Raw genomic sequence first — 27,452 nt, 5'->3', positions numbered from 1 at the left:
GTATGTGTGCTGTTTACTATGCAGAAACAATTGATTCCTTGTGTTTTCTTTCTTTGACCTTTTTCTTATACTTCCCCTTTCTCTTCCTCCATCCTTCCATCTCCACCTTTTACAGTGCCACAGCCAGTCTCAGTAGTCTTTTTCATATCTTTCCCAATCAGAGTAAATGTTTTTCCATTGAGTTACATCTTCCCTTCTCTACTTTGCACATCTTTACTGGAAAGAACTTGAGGAGCGGGTTATACAGAAACTCTATTTTCTATTCAGTTTTTCTAAAACTGCTCAAAAAAATCATGGTTAAAATAAAAATAGGGCTTGGATTGCAACTGCATTGGTAAAGTGCATGCATGACATACAAGAAACCCTGGGTTTAATCCATGGCATCACATAAACCAGGCAGGTGGTATACACTGACATAATTCTAGCAGTAATAATTCTAACAATAATCAAACAGATTCATTATTTAAAACAAAATTGTGACTTTCCCTATAGCTAGGTACTTAACTCCAACTCACAGTATCAGGAAACACTGAAGGTGGGACACAGTACAACTATCAGGGTGCATATGCCTTTATCCCATCTATCCTTCCTCTTGCGTTCCCAGAACCTAGGAGTTGGGTAAGTTCATGTCTTTATCTTTGGGCTCCTTCAAGCTCCTTTTACAGTATACATCTACCAGCAACAGTTAATTTTTGTGGAACTACAATTTAAGCTATGTAACCTACAAAACGGAAGTTGAGCCCTATAATTGACACAAATTTTCATATATATTGGGTTTGCCAGATCTATAAGATAATCCATTTCCTCTCTCAGACCCAAGAGGATTGGTTTACTCTTTTATTAATTTACGCCCTTAATAGAGAACAAAAGGGGCTGGAGAGGTGGCTCAGAGGTCAAGAACACTGACTGCTCTTCCAAAGGTCCTGAGTTCAGTTCCCACCAACAACATGGTGGCTCACAACCATCTAGAATGATATCTTGTACCCTCTTTTGGTGTGCAAGATGCAGGCAAAACACTATGTGTGTTTTTATATATATGTTATTATATATGTGTTATATATATACATAATCTTTTTTTTTTTAAAAAAAGAACATGTAAGGATAGGTGTAAAGCAGGCAAAGACTGTCATTTAACAGTTACTGGTTATTCATTTTTCTGAGTTTCAGTCAGTTACTATTGCTTACAAATGTACTTAGAAATAGTGGTGGTGAAAATGCAAGTGTATTTCTATAAAAATCAAGTTTATTTTTCAGCATGTTTTTTATTTTGATGAAGTCTTCGGTGAGGCATGCAACAATCAAGATGTATACCTGAAGACTGCTCACCCACTCATTCAGCATATTTTCAACGGGTGAGACAGAATGATTGCTTCTCTTACTTTTAGTTTTGTATTCTCCACACGCTGTGTTCCTTTACTAATACATGAGTGCTTTTCCAGTTCTTTTGAATTAAATATGAATTTATGTTGTAACCTAATGAACATAATTAGACTCCTGGATTCATAGGGTTTACCAAACATTGAGAAATTTACAACAAAATTTCCTTTTACACTGGAGATACTGTTTCTCTGTTTCCTGGAAAGCTAAGAGCTCTCAATAGTTTAGTTTCATCAGTGTCTTCAGAATAAAAAATGTAAATGGTTGTATTTAGCTTGAACTTTGGCATCTCAAAGCACTTGGGAGGCTGAGGTGAGGAAATAAACACAAGTTCGAGCTCAGTCTACATGACAAGCTCCCGTGAGAGCTGCCACAACACAACCAAAGCGCAGCGTGACCACAAAAGCAGAGAAGACACAAAGACTCCACGGTACATCTAAGCATCTTGTGTGCAATAGACTTGGGAAGTGCTTGCTGTTCTCTGTGTGCACGTGTGGGTGTGTGCTGGGAGCGAACTCATTGCCTCCTCTATGTAAGGCAAGCATTGTATCAACTGAGCTGTATCTCTAGATCAAGTGTTCTTCCAAGTTCTCTTATTGCCTTATACTCAACAGTTGTCTCATGTAGTATTGTCAGTTCTGTAAAGTAATTCCTTTAAGAAAACACATCTTAAGGGGCCGGAATCAAGGTGTGAAGTGATTAAATTTTTTAAAATTAAAAAAAGAGAAAACATATTGTTTCGAGGATGATTTTACTTTGTGTGTTTATACTATAAAGCCTTCCTCTCCTTAAAGAATTATAAGCTAAATTTCTTCAAAAATTCTTTTCCTTCCTGATTTGTCATTTAAATATTTCTATGAAAATTATCATTTCTTTTTATATTTATAAATAATTCTATTTATTCTTCCCCCAGAGGCAATGCCACTTGCTTCGCATATGGACAGACAGGTGCTGGGAAAACCTATACCATGATAGGAACTCACCAAAACCCGGGATTGTATGCTCTGGCTGCCAGAGATATCTTTAGGCAGCTCAGAGTGTCCCAGTCAAGAAGGAACCTGTTTGTGTGGATCAGCTTCTACGAGATCTACTGTGGACAACTGTATGACCTCCTGAATAGAAGAAAACGGTACTAGATACAAGCGACAAGTTGTTGGTCTGTATGTTAGTGTCTGAGCCAGTGCTCCACAGGGCCACTTTGAGCACATAATTTTCATGCGAAATGACAGTCTCTTGCATGGAATATCCTTTCTTCCCTTACTTCCTTTTTCTCTTTTGAGACTGTCTATCTAGTCCTCTCTAGTATAGAATTTGCTGTTTTTCCCTGGGTAGCCTTGAACTTGTGATCATCCTGACTCAGCTTCCCAAGTGATGGAATTAAACACTTTTGCCATTATGCCTAGCTTGGATACTTATTTTTTTTTTTAAACTTAATCCAGCTAGAGAAAATTGTAAATTAGCCATTCATTAATATCTTTTCAGCGCTGGGGCTGGGTGTTATTTATTTAAAGAAATATGAGGCTGGTAAACCGATATTCTCTGCAGGAGGTTTATTAGCAGGGTAAGGAGGGAGTGAGAAGCAGGACATGGTGGGGAGAGAGAAAGAAAAGGGAAGTGGAAGGGGGCGTCCTCAGAGAGAGAGAAAGAGAAAGAGACTGTAAGAGAGAGAAAAAGAGAAAGTAAGAGTGAGTAAGAGTGTAAGAGAAAGAGTGTAAGAGAGCGACCACGTGTCGGGATTAGCCCTTTAAGGGGGAAGGTAACCACGCCTTCCATGTGATGATGACATCATAGGAGCAGGTTGTGTTCGAAAATACTAACATTCCTCCCTTTTTCTATAATTAAAAATGGGGAGCTTAGGCTTTTTAAAAGGTAAGTTAAAGTATATAAATTTAGGCTCATTGGAAGCAGCTCTTGGTTGTCATGCAAGAGGATGAGAGAGAGAAGAATTATAGCAACAAAATGGTCAGATTGCAAGGTCAAGAGTAAAAGAACCCTCTGCCCTAGAAAATTTAGGGTAGAGGGTTATCAATAGAGAGAGTTGCCAGCCATGCAAGGCAGCAGGTAGGGACTGGGGAACACTGGGAGAACCTGGAGCCGCCTGTCCTGGTCCTGAAGCACACCGCTTCAGCCTTTTGTTAACAACAAAAAGTGAATAAAGGGTGTAGATTCTCCTCTGGCTACTTCCTGCTGACACTGGGAGGGGGGCTGTAGGGAGGTCAAAAGGCTGAAATGTTGGCCAAGTCCAGGAAGAATAGGCTGCTTTGATGCTTTCCAGGGTCTGCAAGAACATCCATGGCTGGGAGGGAAGGTGCAGGTCCAGCTTGTTGGAAGTCTGTGAGGTCAGAGCTGAACACCTGCAGCTTTTTGGAAGTCCGTGAGGTCATAGTTGAACACCTGTAGCTGCTTTGGCACTGTTGTGGCTATAGGAAACATCTGTGTCTGGCAGGACATTGAAACACATATATAGACAAAAGATAAAGTTGAGTATGGAGAAAAATCCTGTAGGTATACATTGAAAGGTTTGGATCGATGAGGCTTGTACATGGGAACCTCTGTCTACCTGGAGGGACCTTTATTTATCCAATCACTGGCAATATTTAAAGAAGGCTTTGTCACTGAGGTGAGGTTTGGTTACAGAAGAGTGTAAACTTAGAGGCCCTGGTGCCAGCTTGGCACTAGGTGTGGAAACCTGAAATTCTCCAGAGGCTATCCTATCTGGAAGGACGGGCATCTGGGCATCTCCCATTGGGGACAAAGAAGACCTTCCAGAGGCGTCCCAAGGGAAGGTGTGACTCCAAGCGAGAGGGGTCCTGCCTGGTCCAATAGCTCATCAGCTCTTGGCCAGAGACCAGGGCACGGTGCCCAGTGGCATGGCCGAGAGCATACGACTGCCTAGCGCTAGGTCTTCCCACAAGCGAACGAGAGAGGGGGAGAAGGAACCGTGTGCAAGTGCGGACCTTCCCATGAGTGAGCGAGTGTGCAAGCAAGCGAGGAAGAGAAGGAACTGTGTGCGAGAGGGGACATACCGCCCAAGGGAGAGTGTGGCCCTAAAATGGAGGTCAGCATAGAGCCTTAACCTAGACAGTTAAGGCTACGGCTGGGAGGGGTCCCTCCATCTCAAAAGATAGTACGAAGTTGCCAGAGCTCTTCGGTCAAGCTTCCCCTACCAAGAGAGGCATTTATGCTGAGAAAATGGAGTGAACTCACCAATCTAGTGGCTGGTCAATAAGGAGAACTCACCAATCCAGCCAGTGTTGCATGCAGTAAATAGCAGTCTGGTTGCCAGGGAAGGAAGTCCCAAAACCAGGGAAAGGGGAGGAGTCCCACCTTTTGAGATAGGCAATAAGTGCAGTACTTATCTGGAGTCCAATTGACCTGAGAGGTGGATTTAGGTGGACTTTTTGCAGCTTACAAGAATTACTTTTAAGTTTTAAGAAGGAGATAAAACTTTAAGACACGTTAATATAACAATTGTACTCTGCATTGAAATATACATTGTAGAAAAAGCAGTAGACATACATATTTGTGTTAATAGCATAAGTATTTTTTAAGGTGAACTCTGAAAAGGCAAAAGCCTTTTATGAAGTAAAAAGGAAACTCACTTGATCTTAACTTTTAGTATAAGCATACACATTATGGAGGCTTACAATCTTGAGCTTAGAACCATAATAGTGGAATAGTGGTATAGTGGAATGTTTTTGTATCAGAGTTAGATTAATAAATTAGAGCCCTATTAATAAAGGCCAAAACTCTGGACAGTCAATACAACAGTAGCATAACAACAGGAAGAAGTATTAAGCCTTTTTACCTATTTAAGATACCTTAAATCACCTTAGACTTTGTAACCTTTATAATTTGCATTTATCAACCTTAAAACATTTTTTTAGACCCTCAAACATTTATAAGTTGCATTACCAACCTTAAGACACATTTTTAGACTGTCAAACATGTATAACTTTTATTTATTAACCTTAAGACATCTCTCAAATATGTTTTTTGAAAGGGACCTTTGTATTTAGTTATTTACATGAGACATAGTTGAAACTGCTATGAGCATTTATTGTCCTTTAGCTAAAGAGATGGTAAAAGGTTTCATTTAGGCCTGTTTCTTGAGTCTGGACTGTGTCTAGGCCTGAAAGTAGCAGCTCTAGGACTTAGGCTTACGGCCTGGTCTCCTGCATATGAAGAGAACTGGGAAGGCACCTGAAGTCTCCCAACACAGAAGTTGGCAGTATGTCTGTGGGACCTCATTCTGAGGTCAAAAACAGACCTGTGCGAGAGCTGTGGAGGTTGCTAAGTTGAGGAGCCACCTATCCTCCGCCAGGCCAACGAGTTAGAAGACTGGAAGTGTCTGTGCTCTTGTGCTGGTTGAACCTCCATGGCTGGGCACAGAGGACAAGCCTGCTTGGGAGCATTTTGACTTCCAGAGGCCAGTTTGCCAGCAGCCAGCTTTGGTGTGTCAGCAGCAGGATCAGTATCCATTTGGCTGCATTTGAACACATCACCTGACAGAACGGACTTTTTGGCTATGCAAACACCTTGTGTTTTTGCAGGAACACCAGGAGCTTACGAACACAGCTAGGTCTAGGTTTAGAGCCCTTCAGGATGGCTGTTTTTACCAACTCCTATATGGAGACTCAATGACCATCCTCAGCTGTTTATTAAAAATTGCAGTGAGACGATGTTTGCATCTGCAGGACTATAAATATGTATTTTATGAAATGACTATTAACCTGCATTTGTTAACCATTAAATATTAGGACTTTAGGTTTTGTCCTTGCTAAGTTAGAATCTTAAAAGTCATGAATATAATTTATTAAAGTGAGAGCATAAGAGTTTTTGTATGATTAATATATAAAAGTTTATAGCTAAGGCAATACTACAGATTAATATCATTTTTAGAGAACAAGACCAAGCTTATATTAACCTTTTGATATCAGAGATGTAGTAAATTGACCCAGTTTTAATATAAATATATTTTTAAAAATTAATAGATCTTAATTTAGAATATTGGTAAACAACTTGTACATAATAACGAACCCCTGAGCTATAAGTTTAAAATCGACAATTTAGCAGAACGGTATAAACCAAATTTTAAAATTAACCAAGCATATTTTAAGCTTTTGATAGTAGAGATGTATTAAATTGTCCCAGTTTTAACATAAATAAATACCTGTAAAATCAATAGATCTTAATTTAGAATATTGGTAAACAATTTGTATGTAACAATGAACTGAGAACAGTTTAAAGCGATCTTAAAATTATATTTGAGCAACACATAGTAGGAGACAGTAAGTCTTATATTTTAAACCAACTTAATCTGAATAGATATTTATAACTTTGAAATTTTATTATTATATAAAATTTCTTTTGAAGCAGGGTTGAATCATAAGATAGTAAAATGTAACTTTGAATTTTTATAAAAATCCATACCAAGCTGAAATGAGGCTCGTTGCTGTGGCCTAGTCTAAAAGATAAGATAAACAGTTAATTATGATTAAGACTTATAAATGCAAACCCAATGAGAAAACTATATAAATTATATAAAGCGTTAGATAAGGAATTTAAGAAAAGCATTTTAAAATATAAGAGTAGAGTGTATAGAAATCAGGAAGAGAGAGCTTGGAAATAGAAGAAAGCATGGAAAAGCAGCTTCGGAAGGGGGGGAGCTCATGGAGAGAGGGCTGGGTGTGTGGGAGGTGGGGCCTCTTTGCCCAAACCTAAGATGGTGGCGACACCACATGAAAGTCTACGGTAAAGCCATGGTTCCGCCCATTTCCTCCCAAAACAAACATGGCATCTGAAATCTCACTGGAAATTTTAAGTTTCCCCGGCTGTGCTGGTTTTTTAGAACTGTCCTACCCAGAGCAGCTCGCCAAGCTTTTAAGGTTGATTTTAGCTCCGTGTGAATGTCCCAGGCTCGGTGCCAGAATAGCAAACACACAGGGTCCCTTTTGGCTCGCCTCCCCCCAGGGGACCCGGGTAGAGTAGCTATCCACTGCAGACAGCACAGAGATCCAAGCTGGGGTGGGGCTGGCCTTCACCATAGGAGCCACTGCTGAGGGACCTGGACTGCATAGCCGTGGCTCTGACAGATTGAAGCAAGGGCACCCAGTCCCAAGCGTGGGGAGAGGGGAAGCAGCCTGGGAAATCAGAGAGCACCGAGCAGCGGCTGTGCGACCACAGCCCCAGGGGTCTGCGCACCCGAGCAAGCTGATGCTTTACACTGGGGCTCGGGTTTTGGGCATAATGCAGAGAAAATCGGTTGTAACCCTCCTGTCCAGAGTCCAAGAAAGGGTTCCTAGCAAATCTAGGGGATCACAATCCTAACCAGCGCATCATTGTTATTTATTTAAAGAAATATGAGGCTGGTAAACCGATATTCTCTGCAGGAGGTTTATTAGCAGGGTAAGGAGGGAGTGGGAAGCAGGATATGGTGGGGAGAGAGAAAGAAAAGGGAAAGGGAAGGGGGCGTCCTCAGAGAGAGAGAAAGAGAAAGAGACTGTAAGAGAGAGAAAAAGAGAAAGTAAGAGCGAGTAAGAGTGTAAGAGAGAGAGTGTAAGAGAGCGACCAAAGGTCCTTAGTGCAACTCCCAGTTCAACTCCCATTATAGATGGCTCATAACCATCTATAATGAGATCTGGTGCCCTTTTCTGGCCTGTAGGCACACTGCAAAATACTGTATAAATAATCTTTTTTTAAAAGGTTTAAAAAAATCAACATTTAAATATTTAATATTTAAATATTTTCCCTTTAAATAATTTCAGTATAAACTTAATGACAGTTTTCTGAACTGGACAGAAGTCTTTTGTTCACATTCAACTTTTTAAAAATATGCATGCAGGTGTTTTGCCTACATGCATGTCTGTGTACTAGATGCATGCTTGGTGCCTATGGAGGCCAGAAGAAGGCATCAGAATCCCTGAAACTGGAGTTACAGACAGTGGTTAGCTATCATGTGAGTGCTAGAAATTGAACCTGAGAAGAGCAGCCAGTGCTCCTAAATTACATTTTTTAATTCCTTTATTTTGTGAACATTTTTGTATGTATGTGTATGTTCCATGATGGGCATGTGGAGGTCAAACAACAACTTGTGGGAATCATTTCTCTACCATGTGGGTCTAAGGCAGTGGTTCTCAACCTTCCTAATGCTGTGACCCTAGTTCCTCATGTTAGGGTGACCCCCCCAACCATAAAATTATTTTTTTACTACTTCATGACTATAATTTTGCTACTGTTATGAATTGTAATGTAAATATCTGTGTTTTCCAATGGTCTTAGCTGTGAAGGAGTGATTTGACACACACCTCCCAAAAGGGTCACAGTCCACAGGTTGAGAACCATTGGTCTAAGGGATGGAACTCAGATTGTCAGGCTTGGTTGCATAAGCCGTTTCACCTACCCACCGTCAACTTTTTACTGTTTTCAGGCTTCAGCTTATTGCACTTAGAACATAAAAGTAACGTAGACGTGTGTCAGTGTGACTTTGCACACGCCCCTGAAAGAACGCTTTATTTTGTAGGAGCAAGGAACTTAGACTGAATATCTGGCAACAAAGCTGTGAAGGATCCACCAGCTGGAAAATGGAAAGGTGGGAGGGAGGTAAAGGCCTGTCACAACAGAACACACTAAACTTAAACATGCGTTCAGTTCACGTGCTGGGGACCGCAGTGGGATAGGGGATGGGAACAGTTCCTGTCTGGCAGGCAGACCAGGATAGGAAAGGCTCCGGCAGGGAGGGCACCTCAGCATAACTGAAGAAGCCAGCAGGTAGGCTTAGACCGATCATTGCACTGTTGACCATTCCAACAAAAAGGTTTGCAGGTGTGTCACTGCTGAGAGGAAGTACAAAGTGTCTAAGACACATAACTGTCCAGTGAAAGGCAGTATTACTCAGGGTACTTTTCTCATTCACCATCTTTGTAATGGTGTTTAAGCCTCCATCTAGCTCATCTGTGGCTTTTCTTTCAACCCCTGGCACTCTCACTAAAAGTCCTTTCCAAGTTGAGGATGTAGCTAGCATGTGCCAATCTTCAGTATGAAAATGAAAGAAAGGAAAGGAAAAAAAGGAAAGAAGAAAAGGAAAGAAAGAAGCTTGCCTTTCCCAGGCATGATGACACAGAGCTGTAATGCCAGCATTCAGCAGGTTGAGATAAGAGGATCAAAAGTACAAAGGCGGCCTGGACTACACAGTGAGACTTTGTGTCACCTCCTAATCCCCCATAGGCTCTTTGTAGTCCTAATGCCTACTTCTTTAAGTAAAAGCCACTCTTGCACATGTGGTGCTCACTGTGTATGTGTGTGTGCTCACATGTTTCTTTTTATGAAAAGAGGATATCCAGCTGTTTCCAAATGTAGTTCTACAATGAATTATTCATATTATCACCCCATATATTTGTGTTCTTTTTTTAAAGATTTATTTATTATGTATACATGTATGTCTGCATGTATGTCTGCATGCCAGAAAGGGGCACAATATCTCATTATAGATGGTTGTGAGCCATCATGTTGTTGGTGGGAATTGAACTCAGGACCTTTGGAAAAGCAGCCAGTGCTCTTAACCTCTGAGCCACCTCTCTATCATCCTATATTTGTATTCTTCAGTAGTAAACAAAAGATGAGAATACACTTATTGTTTGAAAGCCTTTTTTGAAAAATCTTTTATTACATTTTATGCTGTGTGCTGAGCCATCTTAGTCCTTGAAGCTTTTTTTGAGGCTTACTATGTATGCTGTATAGCTTTATGTCAAATTAATAAGCCAAAGTCATCTGAGAAGAGGGAACCTCAGTGAAGAAAATGCCTCTATAAGATTGGGCTGTAAGCAAGCCTATCCGGCATTTTCTTAGAAAGCAGGCTAAGCAAACCAGTAAACAGCACTCCTCCATGGCCTCTGCTTCAGCTCCTGCCTCTAGGTTCCTGCCCTGTCTGAGTTCCTGCCCTCACTACTTTTTATCATGAATTGTGAGTGAAATAAGCCCTTTTCTCCCCAAGTTACTTTGGTCATGGCGTTTTATCATAGCAACAGCATCCCTAACTAATATACTATGGAAGACCCACACTTACTCTAAGTGTCCTGTCCTGTAGGCCCTGTTTGTTTTGTAGCTCTGGCTGATAACCTAATATGTTCTATTTTTTCTCTACCTTTCTGAGCTTCTGTAAAAGTCTGTCCCTGATGATACTCCTTTATGTATTTACTATTATACTTTACTTTGATGTTTTTGAATAAAGATATTTTGCAAGACAGGTATGGCAGCACGTATCTGTAATCCTAGTGCTTGGAAAGCAGAGGCGTGAGAGCCACTGCAAGCTTGAGGCTATCCTGGCCTGTATAGTGAGTTCTAAGCTACTCTGGGCTGTAGACTAAGACTTTGTTGTTATTGTTTTAAACAAACAAACAAAAAACCCTAAGCTGAAAAGGACTAATGAGATGGTTTAGTTGGTGAAGGTACCTGCTACTAAGCCTGACAGTCTGGGTTTAATCTCTGAAACCCACATGGTATAATGTGGGTTCTTGTAAGCCCTAAATGCTGAATTTGCTGCTGCTTCTTTTGGGTGGGGGGTGGGAGGGCTACAGGGAAGTTCGAGACAGTTTCTTTGGGTGGCCCTAGCTGGCCTGGAACTCACTTTGTAGACCAGGTTAGGCTCAAATTTAGCAATCTGCCTGCCTCCCAAATGCTACAACTAAAGACATGTGCCACTATGCCCAGCTTAAATTTGCTTCTTAAACTAGAAAATAAAGTTTAAGGATTTGTAAGTAAATTCCTAAGTGCAGAAAATAAGTTTGTTTTCATAGACTTACCTAAAAAGGGATAAAAATATAATTCTTTTAAAATATTTTTATTAAACTGTGCATGGTGCCACACGCCTGTAATCCCAACACTTGGGGAAGCAGAAGCAGGCAGATCTCTGTGGGTTGGAGGCCATCCTGGTCCAAAGAATGAGTCCAGAACAGCCAAGGCTAAGACAGAAAAACCCTGTCTCGAAAAATATTTTTATTTATGTGTATGCTTGTCTCTCACATATGTAAAGATGCCCACAGAGAGTAGAAGAGGAGTTGAAGTTACAGGTAGTTGGGAGTCACCCAAATGATTTCTAGGATTCAAATTTGGCTCCTCTGGAAGATCAGCAAGTGATCTTGACCACTGAGCCAGCTCCAGAAAGATTACTTTTATGTATGTTTGTGTGTATACCTGTATGAGTTTATATGCACTGTGTATGCAGATATACACAGAGGCTAGAGGGAATCAGATACCCTAGAACTGGAGTTACAGGCAGTTATGAACTGTCTGACATGGGTGCTCAGAACTGAACCTGAGTCCCCTGCAAAAACAGTTCGTGCTCTTAACCACTGAGCCATTTCTTCAGCTCCAGAAATGTAATTCTTGAACCTTTCTGTGGTGAACAGCTCAGAGCCCAAGTCCACGTGGCACGTTGGGGAGTGATATGAGGTGGATTGGCTTCTTTTATTTCAGAAGCACGAGTATTTTGGTAACTCTTTTCTGAAAGGTCATGGACATTGGCAAGACAGTTTTCCTCTTATTATTCTGTAAAGTTTGGAAATTTGCAATGAAGCTTAAATTGAGAAAAAAAAGTTTGTTTTTGTTTTTCAGGCAGTGTCTCACTATATATCCCTGGCTGGCCTAGAACACACTATGTAGACCAAGCAGGCCTTTAATGCATAGAGATACATCTGCCTCACACACCTCCACCCCTTTTTATTTTGAGAAAGTAATTCAGTCTCTTTCAATATCTCTCTTTCTCTGAACTACAGAATAGAATTTCAGGGGTTAGAGAGATGGTTCAGTGGTTAAGAGTGCTGTCTGCTTTTCTAGAGATGCCGAGTTCAGTTCACAGCAACCACATGGTGGCTCACAACCATCTACAATGAAATCTGATGCCCTTTTCTGGTGTGCAAGTGTACATGCAGAAAGGGCACTCATATACATAAAATAAATATATAAATATTTTTTAAAATTTCATTCTTAACTTTAATTAGTATCTTACTAAAGGGTAAAAATAATTTTAGAATATTGAGCAGATTTAATACCTGTTTTTGGTACACCTGATTTAATGTTAATGGCAGTCTGTAATCATTTGTCACCCTCTTTGCAGGTCTAGGTACCAGAGTGAAACATTGGCACATGGCTCTACTCTAAGGACATAGGAGGCTAAGGCAAGAGGATCACAAGTTGGAGACCAACTTGAGTTATATAGTGAGATCCTGTCTCAAAACAAAAATACATCAGGACTTTTTCTCTTACAAATTAAAAAAAAAAAAAAAAAAAAAAAACCACTCCTACTGTCCTTACTTAGGGAAATCATTGGCTCAGATAAATTGGAAGGCTTCAGAAATATTCTGCTCCATCACTCAGAAGTAATGATGCATCTCTCTGTGCTACCTCTGTTTGTTGGTTCCATACTGAAGCTAGTTCTTTGTAGATACAAAGTGGCTGCTGCTGCAACCAGGACCTCATGCTTTCTCTTCAAGAGACCACAACTTGAGTGTGATCAGATCCCATGTCCACTACTACCCTAGTTACTAGCCAGGATTGTGCCATGCAGGGATCGGAATACATTGGAGTTTTCTGCTCATTGCTTTGGTTTTAGTCAAAGATACTGATTTATGTAGAAGGACCACCTCGGTAGTCTGAAGTTGGCATGAGGGAGGTAGATTTGGGGAGGGGAAGCATATCCATCCCATCCAAATTGCAAAACCACTATGTAATGGGAATAGACTGTCTGGAGAAGGTAAGATACACCCAGTGTCAAACCAAGTACATTTTTGCATCTGCAGCCTCTTCGCAAGAGAAGATAGCAAGCATGTGGTGCAGATAGCTGGCCTTCAAGAGCTCCAGGTGGATAGTGTGGAGCCCCTCTTACAGGTAATCCCCCCTCCTACCCCAGAGCAGCCGCAGCCCAGGAAAAACATTTCATTTTCTTCCTAGCAAGTGGGGTGGTTGAGATGGAAGCAGAGGGCAAGGCCCTGCTGCACATACGTGAAGTGTGAGGCAGCTTACAAAAATAGCTTTTTTCTCCACAGTGCCGTAGAGTGGTAGGTAGGGCATGTGGCAGAAATGAATTCATGGCAAAGATGCTCTTGGGTCCAAAGAGTATCAAAGCTTCAAAGGCTGCTATTATACTTTCTGTGGCAGTGTGCTTATGAGAAAGCTGCTAAAGGCAAGGGTTCTTATTTTAAATAAAATTTTAATAAGCAATTATTTCACATGCTCTCAAAATTCAAAGAAATGGGAAATTCTCTTCCCATTCCCTTTTTTCCCAAGGCAGTTCATCTTATTAGTTTTTGTGTATGCCTCCAAAAGAATTTTGGAAGTCTGCTTCTTTGTTAAAATGTTATAGCCATTGGTTATAACAAAAGTAATATTTGTTCTTTGTTAAGCATTACAGAAATATATAAAAATAAGAGCCTTTTTACTAAACACTGACTCTGTGATATCCACTGTTAATCAGTGGTTGTTTTTTGCTTGCTCAGCAGTCATTTATTGATTTATGTATAAACATCTTTCTAGTGAACCTTCTTCTAATGATCCTTAGCCTGGCTTTTTTTGGGGGATCTGGTCGATGCTGGGGGTCAGACCCAGAGCTTACCCACTCTGCCAACACTCTGCTTTTCCCCTTCCCCCTTCCCCCTTCCCTTTGTAGCTCAGGCTGGCTTGGAACAAGTATGGCCTTGAACTTCTTATCCTCATGTCTCAACCTCAAGAGAAATGAGTACAGGAATAAACCACCACACATAGCTGTTTGTTTTTGTTTGTTTGTTTGTTTTGGAGCTCTCTATGTAGACCAGGCTGGCCTTATATCTGCCTTCTTCTGTCTGCTAAGTGCTGAGGTTAAATACGTTTACCACCACTCCCAGCTTTCATTATATTTTAATTTTAACCACAAGTGTCTACTGAACACTTAACTTGCTAACAAATATTTGGCTGGTGGGTTGTTGTTGTTTTTTTTTTTTCCAAATACCTTGTGATTTAATTAAGATACATATTATAAAGCTCATCTTCCAGATGAGCAAACTAAAGCTACAGTTGGAAACTGGTGGTCAGAGAGCCAAGGGCCAGAAGCAACACCCTTTCCACTGTATTTCACTATTTATAGTAAATTATTAGGGGCCGGTTTTTCTGAAGAAAGTATTAAGTATTTTTAAAAGATTTATATATTTATTATATACACAGTGTTCTGCCTGCAGTCCGGAAGAGGGCACCAGATCTCATTTTAGATGGCTATGAGCCACCATGTGGTTGCTAGGAATTGAACTCAGGACCTTTGGAAGAGCAGCCAGTGGTCTTAATGTCTGAGCCATCTCTCTAGCCCCTAAGTATTATTTCCTAAGAAAGTATTATTAAGTAACAAAAGTATTAAGAATTGCCAGTAATGGTAGCTCATGCCTGTAATCCTAGAAGCTGAGACAGGAGGATCAGAAGCCAGGCTAATCTAAACTATATAGTGAAAGAAGGAGAGGGGAGTTGATGGGACACTTGGTTGTATTGGAGCTAGAGAGATGGTTCAACAGTTAAGAGCATTTACTGCCCAGCACTTGTGGAGGCAGAGGCAGGCAGATCACTGTGAGTTCAAGGCCAGCCTGGTCTACAAAGAGAGTTTAGGACAGCCAAAGCTACAGAGAAATCCTGTCTCAACCTCCACCCCTGCAAAAAAAGAGCATTTACTGTTCTTGTAGAAGACCTGAATTTGGTTCCCAGCACCGCCACTGAACAGCTCACAACTACTTGTAACTCCAACACCTTGGGCCTCCCTGGGCACCTGTTCTCAAGTGTACATACCCACACAGATATATATAATTAAAAATAAAAATAAATCTTAAAAATAGATTGTGTGAAATGGTGACTAATGATTAGTAATATCTTAGTTTCTGAATTTGTTTTTCCCAAGAAAAATAAGTAGGTTTGGCTTATCTATGAGGGTCGAGATTACACATTTATGTGCCAAGTGTCTTGGGATCTAAAATCTGAAGACAGATCTGTGTGGCTATTGTAGCAAATCACCTAAGAGCCCCTTTCTGGTGATTACAAAGCCAGGTTCAGAACACAAGGGGTAGGGACTCTGGATATTCTCAAGCTGCCCAGAGTGCCCTCTGCTATGGAGTCAGGAAGAAAATGTTTCTTACCCATGGATTCACAGTAGTCTTCTAGACTAGTCACCCTAGTCCTTGAGAGTCTCTGATGGAAAAGAAACAAACACCTTTTCCTTGGAGTCCCAGCTGCGCTGCTTTCTCTATGTGCTGCAGATCAAAACCGTGGCCTCCCACCTGCTAAGCAAGCACTCTGCCACTGCACCACACTACCAGTCCCACAACTGAGCGTAAGGGCCAGTCTGAGTCACGTGACCCTCTCTTGGGAAAGTACATGGCATTGTCTTATCCTAAAGTATTGTTCCTTTAAAAAGTCTGAAGGTTTTCATTTTTAGCTTGTTATTGCTGTATTGCCATTGATTGATCCCCAAAGTCTACAAAACTACAATCAGGAAGACATCAGAGATCAAGGTAGAAAGTTAACATAACTTATGGATATCTGACATGAACATTTATTGACTTGCAACAGCAACACTTGCTTACTTCAGTGTCACACCTACACTCTCTCAGATGTCAGCTTTGATACCTACTTAGGTTTCACCTCTGTGTTTGTTAAAGTGTCATCTTCAAGTGTTTCCCTCAGATAACCTTCAGGGGCATTCCAGCATGGCCACCTGACATTGCCTGTACAACTGGCAGCTTCATTTTTCAAACAGGATTTTCCATTCTTGAAAATCCATGACTGACTGACTGCCTGTACTCACCGGTGTTCTGCATTTATGAAGAACTATCACTCAAATTTGGGTTCAAGATTTTTTTATTATTATTATTCTTTAAAAACTTTGTTTATATTTATTTATCTATTTAGTGTCAGTGTTTGCCTCCATGTGTGTATGTGATGGAACTGAGACTTGGCAAGAGCAAACATGTGCCTAGCCCTCTCCAGTCCACTCAAGTTTTTTTGTGTTTTGTTTTTCTTGTTGGTCAGTCCATTAGAGATTTCCTGTCTCACATAATTCTAGTAGCTTTTTAAATTTATTTTTATTTGTGCATATGTTTGTATTTGTGTGAATGTGTGCCAATGTGTGCAGATGCTCCCAGAGGCCAGAAAGTGTCATGTATGCTGAAGATGCAGTTACAGGGGTTGTAGCCCCACCTCCCCCTTGGTATGGCAGCTCAGAACCACACTTGCTTGTCTTCAAGAGTAGCAGGTCCTCTTAGGGACTGTCTGTGCACAGTGCCCCTGCATATCAGGGCAAAGGTCGCCTGCACAGCACTAACCATTCAAGTGCTGTGGTGCTTTGGCATTTGGCAGGAAGCTCAGTGTTACAGTCTCTTGACCAGATAAAGCTGGGGGCTCTGGCTCTCCTTCCCTTTCCCATTCTTCGTTTCCTCCTCCTCTTTTAGATGTGTACTGAGGAACCTGTGGCATCTCTGATAGTTGATAGAACTATATTCCCATGAAATTCTGAGGAAAACAACAGTTTTGGAAATTTACGTACAGGTGTCAGTTCTTTCTGTCTTTGAAAAATTGCTGCCATGAACTTACCGTGTCCTGATCATACTGTGTGCTCTACATCTACATCTTTTTAGTTCTCTGTGGTGTTAAATAGCTCTTACTATATAGCCTCAGCTGACCTGGAACCCAACATGCTGACCAGGTTGTTCTTCCTTTTGGCAATCCTCCTATTTCTGCCTCTTGAGTCACCTCTTGAGTACCATCCCTCTCCCGATACTGCAGATTGAACCTAAGATCATGAGAGTGCTGAGCAAGTTTTCTACGATGAATGGCACCCAGCAAACCAAGTGTGTGTCTATAATCCTAGTGCTTGAGAGGTTGAGGCAGAAGGAATATGAGTTTGGTGCTAGCCTGGGCAAGTCTAGATTAGGCTAGGCTATATAGCAAGACCTTGTTTAAAACAAACAATGACAACAAAAACAGATGATCAATCTTGGGGACACATCTCTTTCATCCCAGCACTGAGGCAGAGGCAGGCAGATCTTTGTGAGTTCAAGGCCAGCCTGGTCTACATAACAAGTTCTAAATCAGCTAGGGCTACACAGTGAGACCTTTCTCAAATAAATAATAGATAAGAAAATATATGAAGAAAAACATTCTGATGTCTGACTTCCTTGCACACTTGCATGGGCAAACACACCTATGCATACATATAACTAACACACACACAACCTTAAAAAAATAAAAATAGAACAATATATTTTAGCAAGCTATAAACTAGGTGATTTAAATAATGTCTTAGTTATTCTCATTTCTGTGACAAAATATCTTGAAGATAGAAGGTTCTTTCAGCTCAAGGTTTCATAGGGTTCAGTTTGTGGTCACTTGTCCCATAAACCTGGGCAAAACCATGGCAAAAAAATGGCAAAGAACAGATGTTTATGCCACTAGGGACAGAAACCAGAAGCAGAGGCAGAAAGTGGCCAGGAATAACAGACTCAAAGGACATATTCCCATTGACCTGACTCCGCCTCCTGAAGTCCCTATAAACTCCCAAAATAACTCCACCACCTGGAGAGCTCTTGGGAACATTTCCTATTCAAATCATAGCATTCTGCTCTACTTCCAACGGCTTGTGGCTGTTTCATATACAGACGTTTTTATCTCCCCAGGAAACCCCCAAAATTTACCCTTTGTTTTTGTTTTTTTGTTTTCTTTCTTTTTTTTTTTTTTTTTTTTTTTTTTTGAGACAGGGTTTCTCTGTGTAGCCCTGACTGTCCTAACCTCATTTTGTAGACCAGCCTGGCCTCAAATTCACAAAGATCTACCTGCCTCAGCCTCCCAGAATTCTGGGATTACAGGTGTGTACCACCATGCCTGGTTTGGACCCCAAATCTTAACAGTTCATTCCAGAACCAAAATTTATTCTCTCTCCTGAGACTAAAGATAAACTCTTTAAGTTTCTATAAATTCAAAAGGAAGCAGTCAGTTCAGTGTTAAGGGCAATGGCTGCTTTTGCACAGGGCCCAGGTTCAGTTCTCAGCACCCACATGGCAGTGCACAACCACCTATTTCATGGGAAAATATAGGCAAATTCTTTACCAAAATATAATATGAATGGCCGCTAGTCCTATCCCAGTAGTGTCTTTGTTCTCATCTGAAATTTGTGCGACAGTCTTTACTGTCTACATTCCTGTCAGCATTCTGTTCCTCTGAACTCCACCAAAATTATGTTGTAAATTCTCTGCTTACAGCATTCTAGGACTTTTGTCTCATTCATCTCCAAACTATTTTGGTGTGTGTGTGTGTGTGTGTGTGTGTGTGTGTGTGTGTTTTGTTTGTTTGTTTTTTGCTTTGTTTTGTTTTTTTGAAGCATGGTCTCAAAGCATGGTCTCACTATGTAGCCCTGACTACTCTGACACTCACTCTGTAGAACAGGCTATCCTTGAACTCATAGAAATCTTACTGCCTCTGCCTCCTGAGTGCTGGGACTAAGAGTGAGAAATTCTTTTTGGTTTTGGTTTTGAGACAGGGCCTCAAGCAGGCTGCGTTTGATTAAGTTTGCTTTGTAGCCTAGGATGACCTTAAACTGCCTGATCTTCCGACCTTCACCTCTGAAGGAATAGGTCTACAGCTGTATGCAGCACTGGAGAGCAAATCCAGGGTTTTGTACATGCTGGACAGGCACTCTACCAACCCTACCAACTGAGCTACATTCTCAGCCCAGAACTTTTCGTTTGTTTGTTTGTTTGTTTGTTTGTTTGTTGAGACAGGGTTTTTCCTTGTAGCCCTGGCTGCCATGGACTTCTGTAGACCAGCCTGGCCTTCAACTCACAGAGATCCACCTGTCTCTGCCTCCTGAGTGCTGGGATTAAAGGTGTGTGCCATCACACCTGGCCAGAACTTATTTTGAGGTTGGTTGGTTGGTTGGTTGGTTGGTTTGTGAAAATAAAACACCTGCCCCTGCTTGGTAAGATATTTTGAAGCTTGTTGTTGAGTTTGGTTCTATATTTGGTCTCTTAATTTGGAAAACATGACTGTGTTCTATATGACACAAATAAAAATTCTGGGAGACTGGGGAGTGATATGCTCATTTATGATTATATTTTTATTGCTTGGAGGCTGGGGTCTGAGGCTTCTCTCCTCATCCCCTCCTTTGTGGCCAAAAGATCCCAGTTAGTCTTGACTCCCAGACAGGGCTAAGTGAGTACTAGAGTTGATGACTTTTTAGGCACATGACATAACTCACTTCCTTGTTCCTGAATGTCAGGCTTGGCCTCTTTCCTGCCTGCATCCTGGTAGAGCAGGTGGATGTGATCAGTCATTCTGTGAGGTATATTTCTGTTCTTTGCTTTAGTTACTAAGATAGATGAATGCTGTGAGACCTTGCTTGAGAGCCAAGTTTTGCCCTAGGGAATCTTAGTTAGGTTAGATCCATCAAAGTTATTAAAAAGAATGCATAAGATTTAGAAGTAAATTAGCTCTTAAGCCATTGAGTGTTGTAGGATATTACAGCCAAGGATTTATTGGCCAAGTATTGTTGGAGTTCTGGCTAGAGACATTTTTCTTTTATCTCTCAGTTAGTTTTAGAGTTTTTATGTTGTATGTGACAATTAATATTTACTATTGATATATCTTCTGTTAATCCTAAACAGCTGTATAACCAAATCACCACACAGAGACTGGGTTTATTTAGTTAACCTAGAATACAATGCTGGGCAATAGTTACTCTCTCTCTTAAACCTCCAAGCCCTCATAGTTCCCTAACATTTAGATTTTACCCATTATACTTGCTTTTTGTGAAATCTTAGGTCTGGTTCATTCTCCACGTAGTTCCAAGATCTTCTCCCACTCAGCTCTCCTCTCTCTACTCGAACTCATTTCCTGCCCTCTGGCTCCTCCCATTGTTCAACATTGTGGCTAGTTGCTTTATTTTGGCCTGTTTACACAAAGTTGAGACAGGATGCTTAGAATAAGTATCACAATGCAATATCTGGATTGAAACCAGAGAGTTGGGGGACAGAAATCAGCATTTGAATGAACAAGGGTAAGGTGTATATATTCCAAAAGAACATTATACCAACAGTTAGATCCATCAAAGATATTAAAAAGAGTGCGTAAGATTTAGAAGTAAATTAGCTTTTAAGCCATTGAATGTTCTCCCACCAGATTAGTATTCTACATTGTTCTCACTGCTGTTGCTACTTACTCTGTTTAGTTTAATGTCTGGGCAGCCTTCCACCTGGAAGTGGAAAACTGCAGTATGTTAACAAAATTATATGCCTGGTCTCTGCTGCTTGCTAACTTTCCAGAGCCACAGGACTTTGTTTTCTCCCAGAGGAAGTCATGCTTTGGGTTTTATTTTCAGGTGATCTTAAAGGGCAGTAAGGAACGCAGCACTGGGGCCACTGGCGTCAACGCAGACTCCTCCCGCTCCCATGCTATCATACAAATCCAGATCAAAGATTCAGCCAAGAGCACATTTGGCAGGTGAGCTGCACCTATGTGGAGAATTGGATTATCTATAACCTTTCCATATGTGACTTTGAAATATACATGCTCAACACAGGACACCCTGTCTTCATTGCAGGGGTATAGAGCAGTACTGTTAGCCCTGAAATAAGTCATTGTATAAAGTGCCATCAACTGATTAATCATGAAGTAATGACCTATTGTTGGTCAACCCGAAGGTTTTAAAACAGACATTGATTGCTTCTAACGTGAAACACAGTATCAGCAGAGAAACCGCAAGGAATGCATCTTGGAGAACATGCAGGCCATAAATGGGGGTGGTGGAACCCATTCTTCTTGAAAGAAGACATAAGACAATTGGATGCATTCATTGCTTCCCTGGTGCTATCGTAGCAAACTCTGCCATGCTGATGGATGAGCCTGTCCCACCTCTGAGTAATGAGTCATTCTCTTCTTTTTCATCCTTTCTTGTTAGAAAACAGCCAATAAAACTTTATGTTTAATTATCTAACTGATCTGCATTATAGTCACCAGGCCTTGTGGGGAAATGCTTTATTAACTTCAGTCATACTTTCCCACAAATGCATAAAGCCAATTGAAGTGTAAGTGAACAGTCCCAGCTCCAGCTGACACTTGAGGACCTTGTGATGTTTTTGGAAAGCTAACAATAATGTCTTTTCTTCCCTGAGGATGAGCTGTGCTCCATTTCTTTCTGAGGTTACAAAGTGTCAGCTAATAGGGAAATAAACCAAAGCCCCAAAGAAGTCATTTCTGCTGTGTCTTTTTTCTAGGATCTCTTTCATTGATTTGGCTGGGAGTGAGAGAGCAGCAGATGCCAGGGACTCAGACCGACAGACCAAGATGGAAGGCGCAGAAATAAACCAGAGTCTTTTGGCTGTGAGTTGCTCTGATCTAAAAGTCCCTATTTTGAGAGATTCTGCCCCAACATGAAGCCAGTCAGTAAGGCTGGGTAGAATCAGAAGGGCAGCACACACATTCTCATTTGACAGTGGAAGTCCTGAGCTAGACTGCAGGTCCAGGAAGCCTCTCCACAGCACGGGGCTGCTCTTCTTCTTCCCCTGCCTCTTTTCCCCAATCTCTACCAGTTAGAAAGAGAAATGTTTCTGCAATTGCTAAATGGCTGAGAAAGCTTTTTTCCTACTCCCTAAAATTTAAACTATACTTCAAGGATACAAATATAGAAAGTGAGTAGTGTATCTTTCAGATGCTTGTCACTCAGCTTCAACAGTTATCAGCAGTTGAAAAACTTAGCCAAGGCCAGACACGCTTAGCTAGTAAAAGTACTTGCTGCCTCGCCTGACATCCAGGGTCTGATCTCTAAGACCCATGTAGTGGAAAGATAGCAACTCATACAAGCTGACTCCACATTGTGCACTGTGACACACATGTCACCACATACACATACACACAGAATAAATAAATACAAAAACTTAAGAGTGTAAGCAGTCCCGTCCTTTCCATAAGATGGATTACTTTATTTTATTATTACTATATGTGTATATGGGCCCCAGTGTAACTAGTCTTACTGAAGATGTCTCTAAAGTAAAATACAGGATTTTGAAAATTTGTATCAGAAAAGCATATAAAATGTTTCAGTAATATATTTTCATATTTGTTGTATCCCAAAGTAATACTTGGGATAGTATATAATAGGTTAAGTAAAATAATGTAAGCATCATTTATTCCACCAGCCATTCAGCGTACTTTTAGTGTTTCTGTATTGCCAGTCAAAGTACTCTGACCCTTATAGGTGAGGTTCCAGGTGCAGATGGCTTCAGTGAACTGGTCAAGTACTCACGGCCTCTGACCAAAAGTGTGTGACTCTGATAGCCATAAAGTACAGCCCACCCAGGACCAGACAACACTCCCTTGCCACAATTTCTCCTCTTTAAAATGAGATGGTAAGGACTATGAGATGACCCTCACATGCCACAAAAGCCTGACATGTGCTCAGTCTGTGGAACCCATGTAATGGTGAGAGAAAGAATTGGCTCCACAGAGTTGTTCTCTGACCTTCACATGTGCACCAATCAGTTTATATCCAAATCTTGAATTTATACCTATATACCTATAATTACACCCATATACATGGATGAGGGGGAGAGAGAAGTAGCTTAGGTGTGTTGTCTACCTGAGCATATCTGTAGTTGTGAAGAAAGGAAGAACAGGTAAGCTAGGATTGCCAGTGCATAAGCTTGGACCCAGGACCAGAGGGTGGCTTCCTGGGTTCATCAGTCTCATTACAGACTCAGAGCTAATGTAGGATCACAGCCTCTAAGTTTTGGATCCTTAGCAAGATAAGGCAGGATGGTGTTTTTCCATTCTTGCCTGTGTTTTGTTTGTCTGTTTGATTTTACACAATCTTGAGCTTTGCTTTTCTCTCTTTGTCTGTTTGTGATGTCTGTATGCCACATGTGTTTGGGTGTTTGCAGAGGCCAGAAGAGGGTATTAGATCCCCTGAAGCTGCATGGAGCTAACAAGTGGTTATGAGCTGCCCATTGGGGTGCTAGGAACCACACTCTCTCCTCTGGAAGAGCAGCCAGCACTCCTAGCTGCTGATTCTGCTTTAATTAAGAAAACTAACCTTCCAGGCCTGGAGAGACAGCTCACAAGTTAGGAGCACTGGCTGCTCTTCCAGAGGATTAGGGTTCCATTCCCAACACCCATATGGTGGCTCTATACCTCCAGTCCCAGGAGATCCAATGCCTTCTTCTGGCCTGTGTGGGCACTAGACAGACACACACGGTGCACCAGCTGCCCCAGGTCCACTTTTCCCCTTGGGGTGACCAGGCACCATTGCATACCAGGCTGGACTGAGGGAATGAAGTTTAGCTGGGCAGGTGGGTGAAGCAGGATCCCAGTCAGCATTGAGTGAGAGAAACACAGCCTTCTCTAGTGATGGTTTTCAGTGAAACATTCTTTATTGAAGGGGAGTGAGGGCTCTATAAACCTTGGGGAGTGGGTGGGGTCTCCAGGGTGAGTGTATATTGTTGGCAGTGGCCGAGGTGCTGGCAATGCTTCATTTGCATGAAGAGGAATTCCAAGTGCTTGCTGGACATGTCTTTATAAGGAGAGGGGAAGTTTAGCCTGAAATCTGACCAAACTTCCAGACTGCCTCAAGGGTGGTTATATGACTACCTCAAGGGTGGTTATATGACTACCTCAAGGGTGGCAGAGGTGGGAATATTCCTACAGGCCTCATGCCCCAAGACATGAGAAAGCAATCCTACTCTTGCTGATATCAGGATGAGATTTTTTGGGTTTGGACATCTCAACCTCACTCTTGCTCTGGATTACTCCCCACACCAGTGTGTGTATAGGCAAAATACTCATATACATTAAATAAAAAATATACTTTAAAGAAAAAGAAACTTATAAATGTAGCATCTGACTGTCCCTCACTTTAGTGTCATATTGATGGGTCTTGTACTCTCCCACTTTACAGCTGAAAGAATGTATCCGAGCATTGGACCAGGAACATACCCATACACCTTTCAGGCAGAGCAAACTGACTCAGGTAAAGTTAAACAAAAGCCTTGAATTTGTTTTGGTTCATTCATTGTTTCTTCCTCCATTAAGTTGTTAATTTAGTCAAGTATCCACTACTAACAAGACATGATGCTAAAATATACTGGGGAGAAAAGAACTTAGGTATCATTTTCCCTCCAGGAGCTGTCAGTGTACTCAGGCAGAGATATCTGTGCCACCAGGGCAGCTATACTCCTAAGAAGGCAGCCATGTTCTCCTTGTGACCACCTGTTCTAGTTTCGTTCTGTTGCTGTGATAAAATATGCCAACCAGCACTCCGAGCTCTTAGTAATGGCATCCAAGAACTTGAAGCAGGAATCATGAAGTAATGCTACTTACTGGCTCTCCCCAGCTGCTTAGGCAAGTTTTCCTATCCAGCCGAGGACCACCTGACAGGGACTGGTGCAGCTCATGTACCTGGGTCTCTCCTACCTCCGTTAACAAGACAATCGTCCACAGGCAAATCTGATCTGAGAAACCCTTAATTAAGTCTCCCTTCTCAGATTAAGCACCTTTCTGTATTCTTCCAGTGTAAAGATTCTTACTGTGGATGTGGTACATTTTCCTGAAGTCCAGCTACTCAGGAAGCTGAGGCAGGAGGATCACATGAACCAGGAATTCAAGACTAGCCTGGATAGCATAGCAAGACTACATCTCTAAAAGCATAAATTGTTGGATATGCTGGTGTCTGTTCCCAGCAACTTGGGCTGAGGCAGAAGGATTGCTTGAGCCCATACATTGGAGATCAGCCTGAGCAACACAATGAGATCCTGTCTGTCTAAACAATGGGGAATAGGCCAGGATCATAGATCACTTGCCTGATATGTACCACATCCTACATTTAATCCTCAACACTGGGGGAGGAACCATGCTTGGTGCAGTCATGGCTATAGAACTTAGAGCTTCTGTTCAAACAGGTAATGACTTCAGGCTCTCTACACATGAAATTGGAAAAGATGACAGGACTGTGTTACATGTAAAAAAAAAAAAAAAAAGCTCTGTTGCCTGTGTTGTTTAAAGCATTTTTATCTACACAAAGAAAGCTTAAAGGTAAATATAGTATACAAGTATGAATGCAACTACAAATTAACTTTCTATGTTATAGGAGCATATATAAGTTGACCATTTACTATCTTTATAGTTTTAAAACTGTGCAGTGTAGGGTGTGGGGAGGAAGTTGACATGGTTGTTTATGACTGTCAACCCAGCTACGCAGGAGAGAAAGACAGGAGGATTGCTTTAGCCAGGAATTTTGAGTCCAACCTGGACAACTGATCAGGACCTCACCCACCTCAACAACAGCAAAACACTATGTAAAAAAAATGCACAAATATTAGCTGTAACTGTTCTGGGGGCAGGGGCTAAGGCCTGAGCCCTCACATTCTAGGCAAGTGCTATATCCCAGGGATATAGATCCCCAGGTTAAATTTTTGTTTTGAGATAAAAGTCTCCTTAAATTGTACAGCTAGACCTTGAATTCACTTGGTGATAGAGACAAGTCTTGAACTTGTTATCTTCCTGCCTCAGTCTTCTGAGCATCTAGGATTATAGGCCTGCATTACCAGGCCATCCTGTTTACTCTAAATAATAGAAACATAGGAACATTTTTCTTTTGTTGTCTGGGAAATGACCGGCTCTTTATTGGCTACAGAGGAGCAGCCTAGAGAAAGATTTGCCTAGGAAGAAAGAGACGTGGAAGTAGTTGTGCTGTCATGAGCTTCTTTCAGTACTGGGTCCTGTCCATACAGAAGCCAGGAAGGAAGAACTTGGTTAGGTTCTGTAGCTCCACCTTACTCAAAATTAGTGATCTCTGGACTAAATATAACTTTTTTTTTTTTTTTGGTGGGGGTTGGTTTTTGGAGACAGGATTTCTCTGTCTTAGACTTGGACTTGCTTGGTAGACGAGGCTGGCCTCCAACTCACAGCCATCTGCCTGCCTCTGCTTCCTAGAGTGCTGGGGTCACAGGCGTGCACTACTTTGCCCAGCTTGAATATAACTTCTCAGGTCTGTGTATATGTGTGTGTATATGTGGGAATGTACTGGAGTGAGTGCAGGTGCTCAGAGTCTAAAAGAGGTCATTTGATCCCCTGTAGCAGGAGTTACAGATGGTTATGAACCACCTGATTGGGTGCTGGGAACTGAACTTGGATCCTTTGGAAGAGCTAGAAGCATTCTTGATCACTGAACCATCTTTCCAAGCCCTGAGTGTTTTTATTGAAACCAGATTTCAACCAGAGACCCAATATACCATTCCTGACTCTGCCATTTAACTTTTTGTTTTTGAAGATTTATTTTTAATACAGTGTTCTGCCTGCATGTATGTCTGCACACCAGAAGAGGGCACCAGGTCTCATTATAGTTGGTTGTGAGCCACCATGTGGTTGCTGGGAATTGAACTCGGGACCTTTGGAAGAGTAGCCAGTGCTCTTAACCACTACGCCATCTCTCCAGCCCTAACTTTTTGTTTTTATATCAGTTCTCATTCCCAGAAAGTATGCTTCTACTTTTAAAAAGAATAATCTCAACAATACACATAATGTAAAGTACAGCCAGATATAGTAGCACATGCCTCTAGTCCTAGCATTCGGAAGGCAGAGGCAGGCAGGTTTCTGTGAGTTCAAGGCCAGCCTGGTAGTGAGTTTCAGGCAAGCCAGGGCTACATAGTAAGACCTTATCTCTCCTTGGAAAAAGAATAGTAGAAGGTGAAACATACCTTAACATCTTTGAGTTGACAACTGAAGTTAACTGTCACAGGAGTGTAGGGAAGTTCCCTCTTCCAGACAAACACATACTGGGCAAAGTGTTACTAGACTTTCTTAGTTTTATATACAAAATGTTCATTTTTCATCTTAAGACTTTTTATTTCATATTTGTATGTGAGCAGGGGTTGTATATGAGCATGAATTGTGCGTATATTCATCCATGTACACACAGGCCAGAAGAAGACCTCAAGTATCCTGATCTGTCAGTCCACCTTTTCCCCTTGGAACAAGATTGGGTCTTGGAGCTAGGCTGGTGTCAACAAGCTCCACCCACCTTGCCATCTCGA

The 27,452-nt window shown here is 41.4% G+C and overlaps 1 protein-coding gene across 2 annotated transcripts in view; it reads left to right on the top strand.

Moving 5' to 3' along the window:
- Nucleotides 1-27,452, top strand: part of Kif24 (kinesin family member 24) — a 68,242-nt gene that overhangs the window by 32,929 nt on the left and 7,861 nt on the right. For both annotated transcript variants that reach the window (XM_060378100.1, XM_021634443.2), the window contains exons 5-10: nucleotides 1,255-1,352; nucleotides 2,291-2,506; nucleotides 13,173-13,260; nucleotides 20,750-20,871; nucleotides 21,645-21,750; nucleotides 24,320-24,391. In XM_060378100.1, the coding sequence (XP_060234083.1) occupies nucleotides 1,255-1,352; nucleotides 2,291-2,506; nucleotides 13,173-13,260; nucleotides 20,750-20,871; nucleotides 21,645-21,750; nucleotides 24,320-24,391 (702 nt within the window). The remainder of the gene's footprint in view (nucleotides 1-1,254; nucleotides 1,353-2,290; nucleotides 2,507-13,172; nucleotides 13,261-20,749; nucleotides 20,872-21,644; nucleotides 21,751-24,319; nucleotides 24,392-27,452) is intronic.

This window comes from Meriones unguiculatus, chromosome 1 (assembly GCF_030254825.1).
Source record: "Meriones unguiculatus strain TT.TT164.6M chromosome 1, Bangor_MerUng_6.1, whole genome shotgun sequence".
NCBI lineage: Eukaryota > Metazoa > Chordata > Mammalia > Rodentia > Muridae > Meriones > Meriones unguiculatus.
The sequence above is the reverse complement of the archived record's forward strand: the minus strand, read 5'-3'. Positions and strand labels throughout refer to the sequence as shown.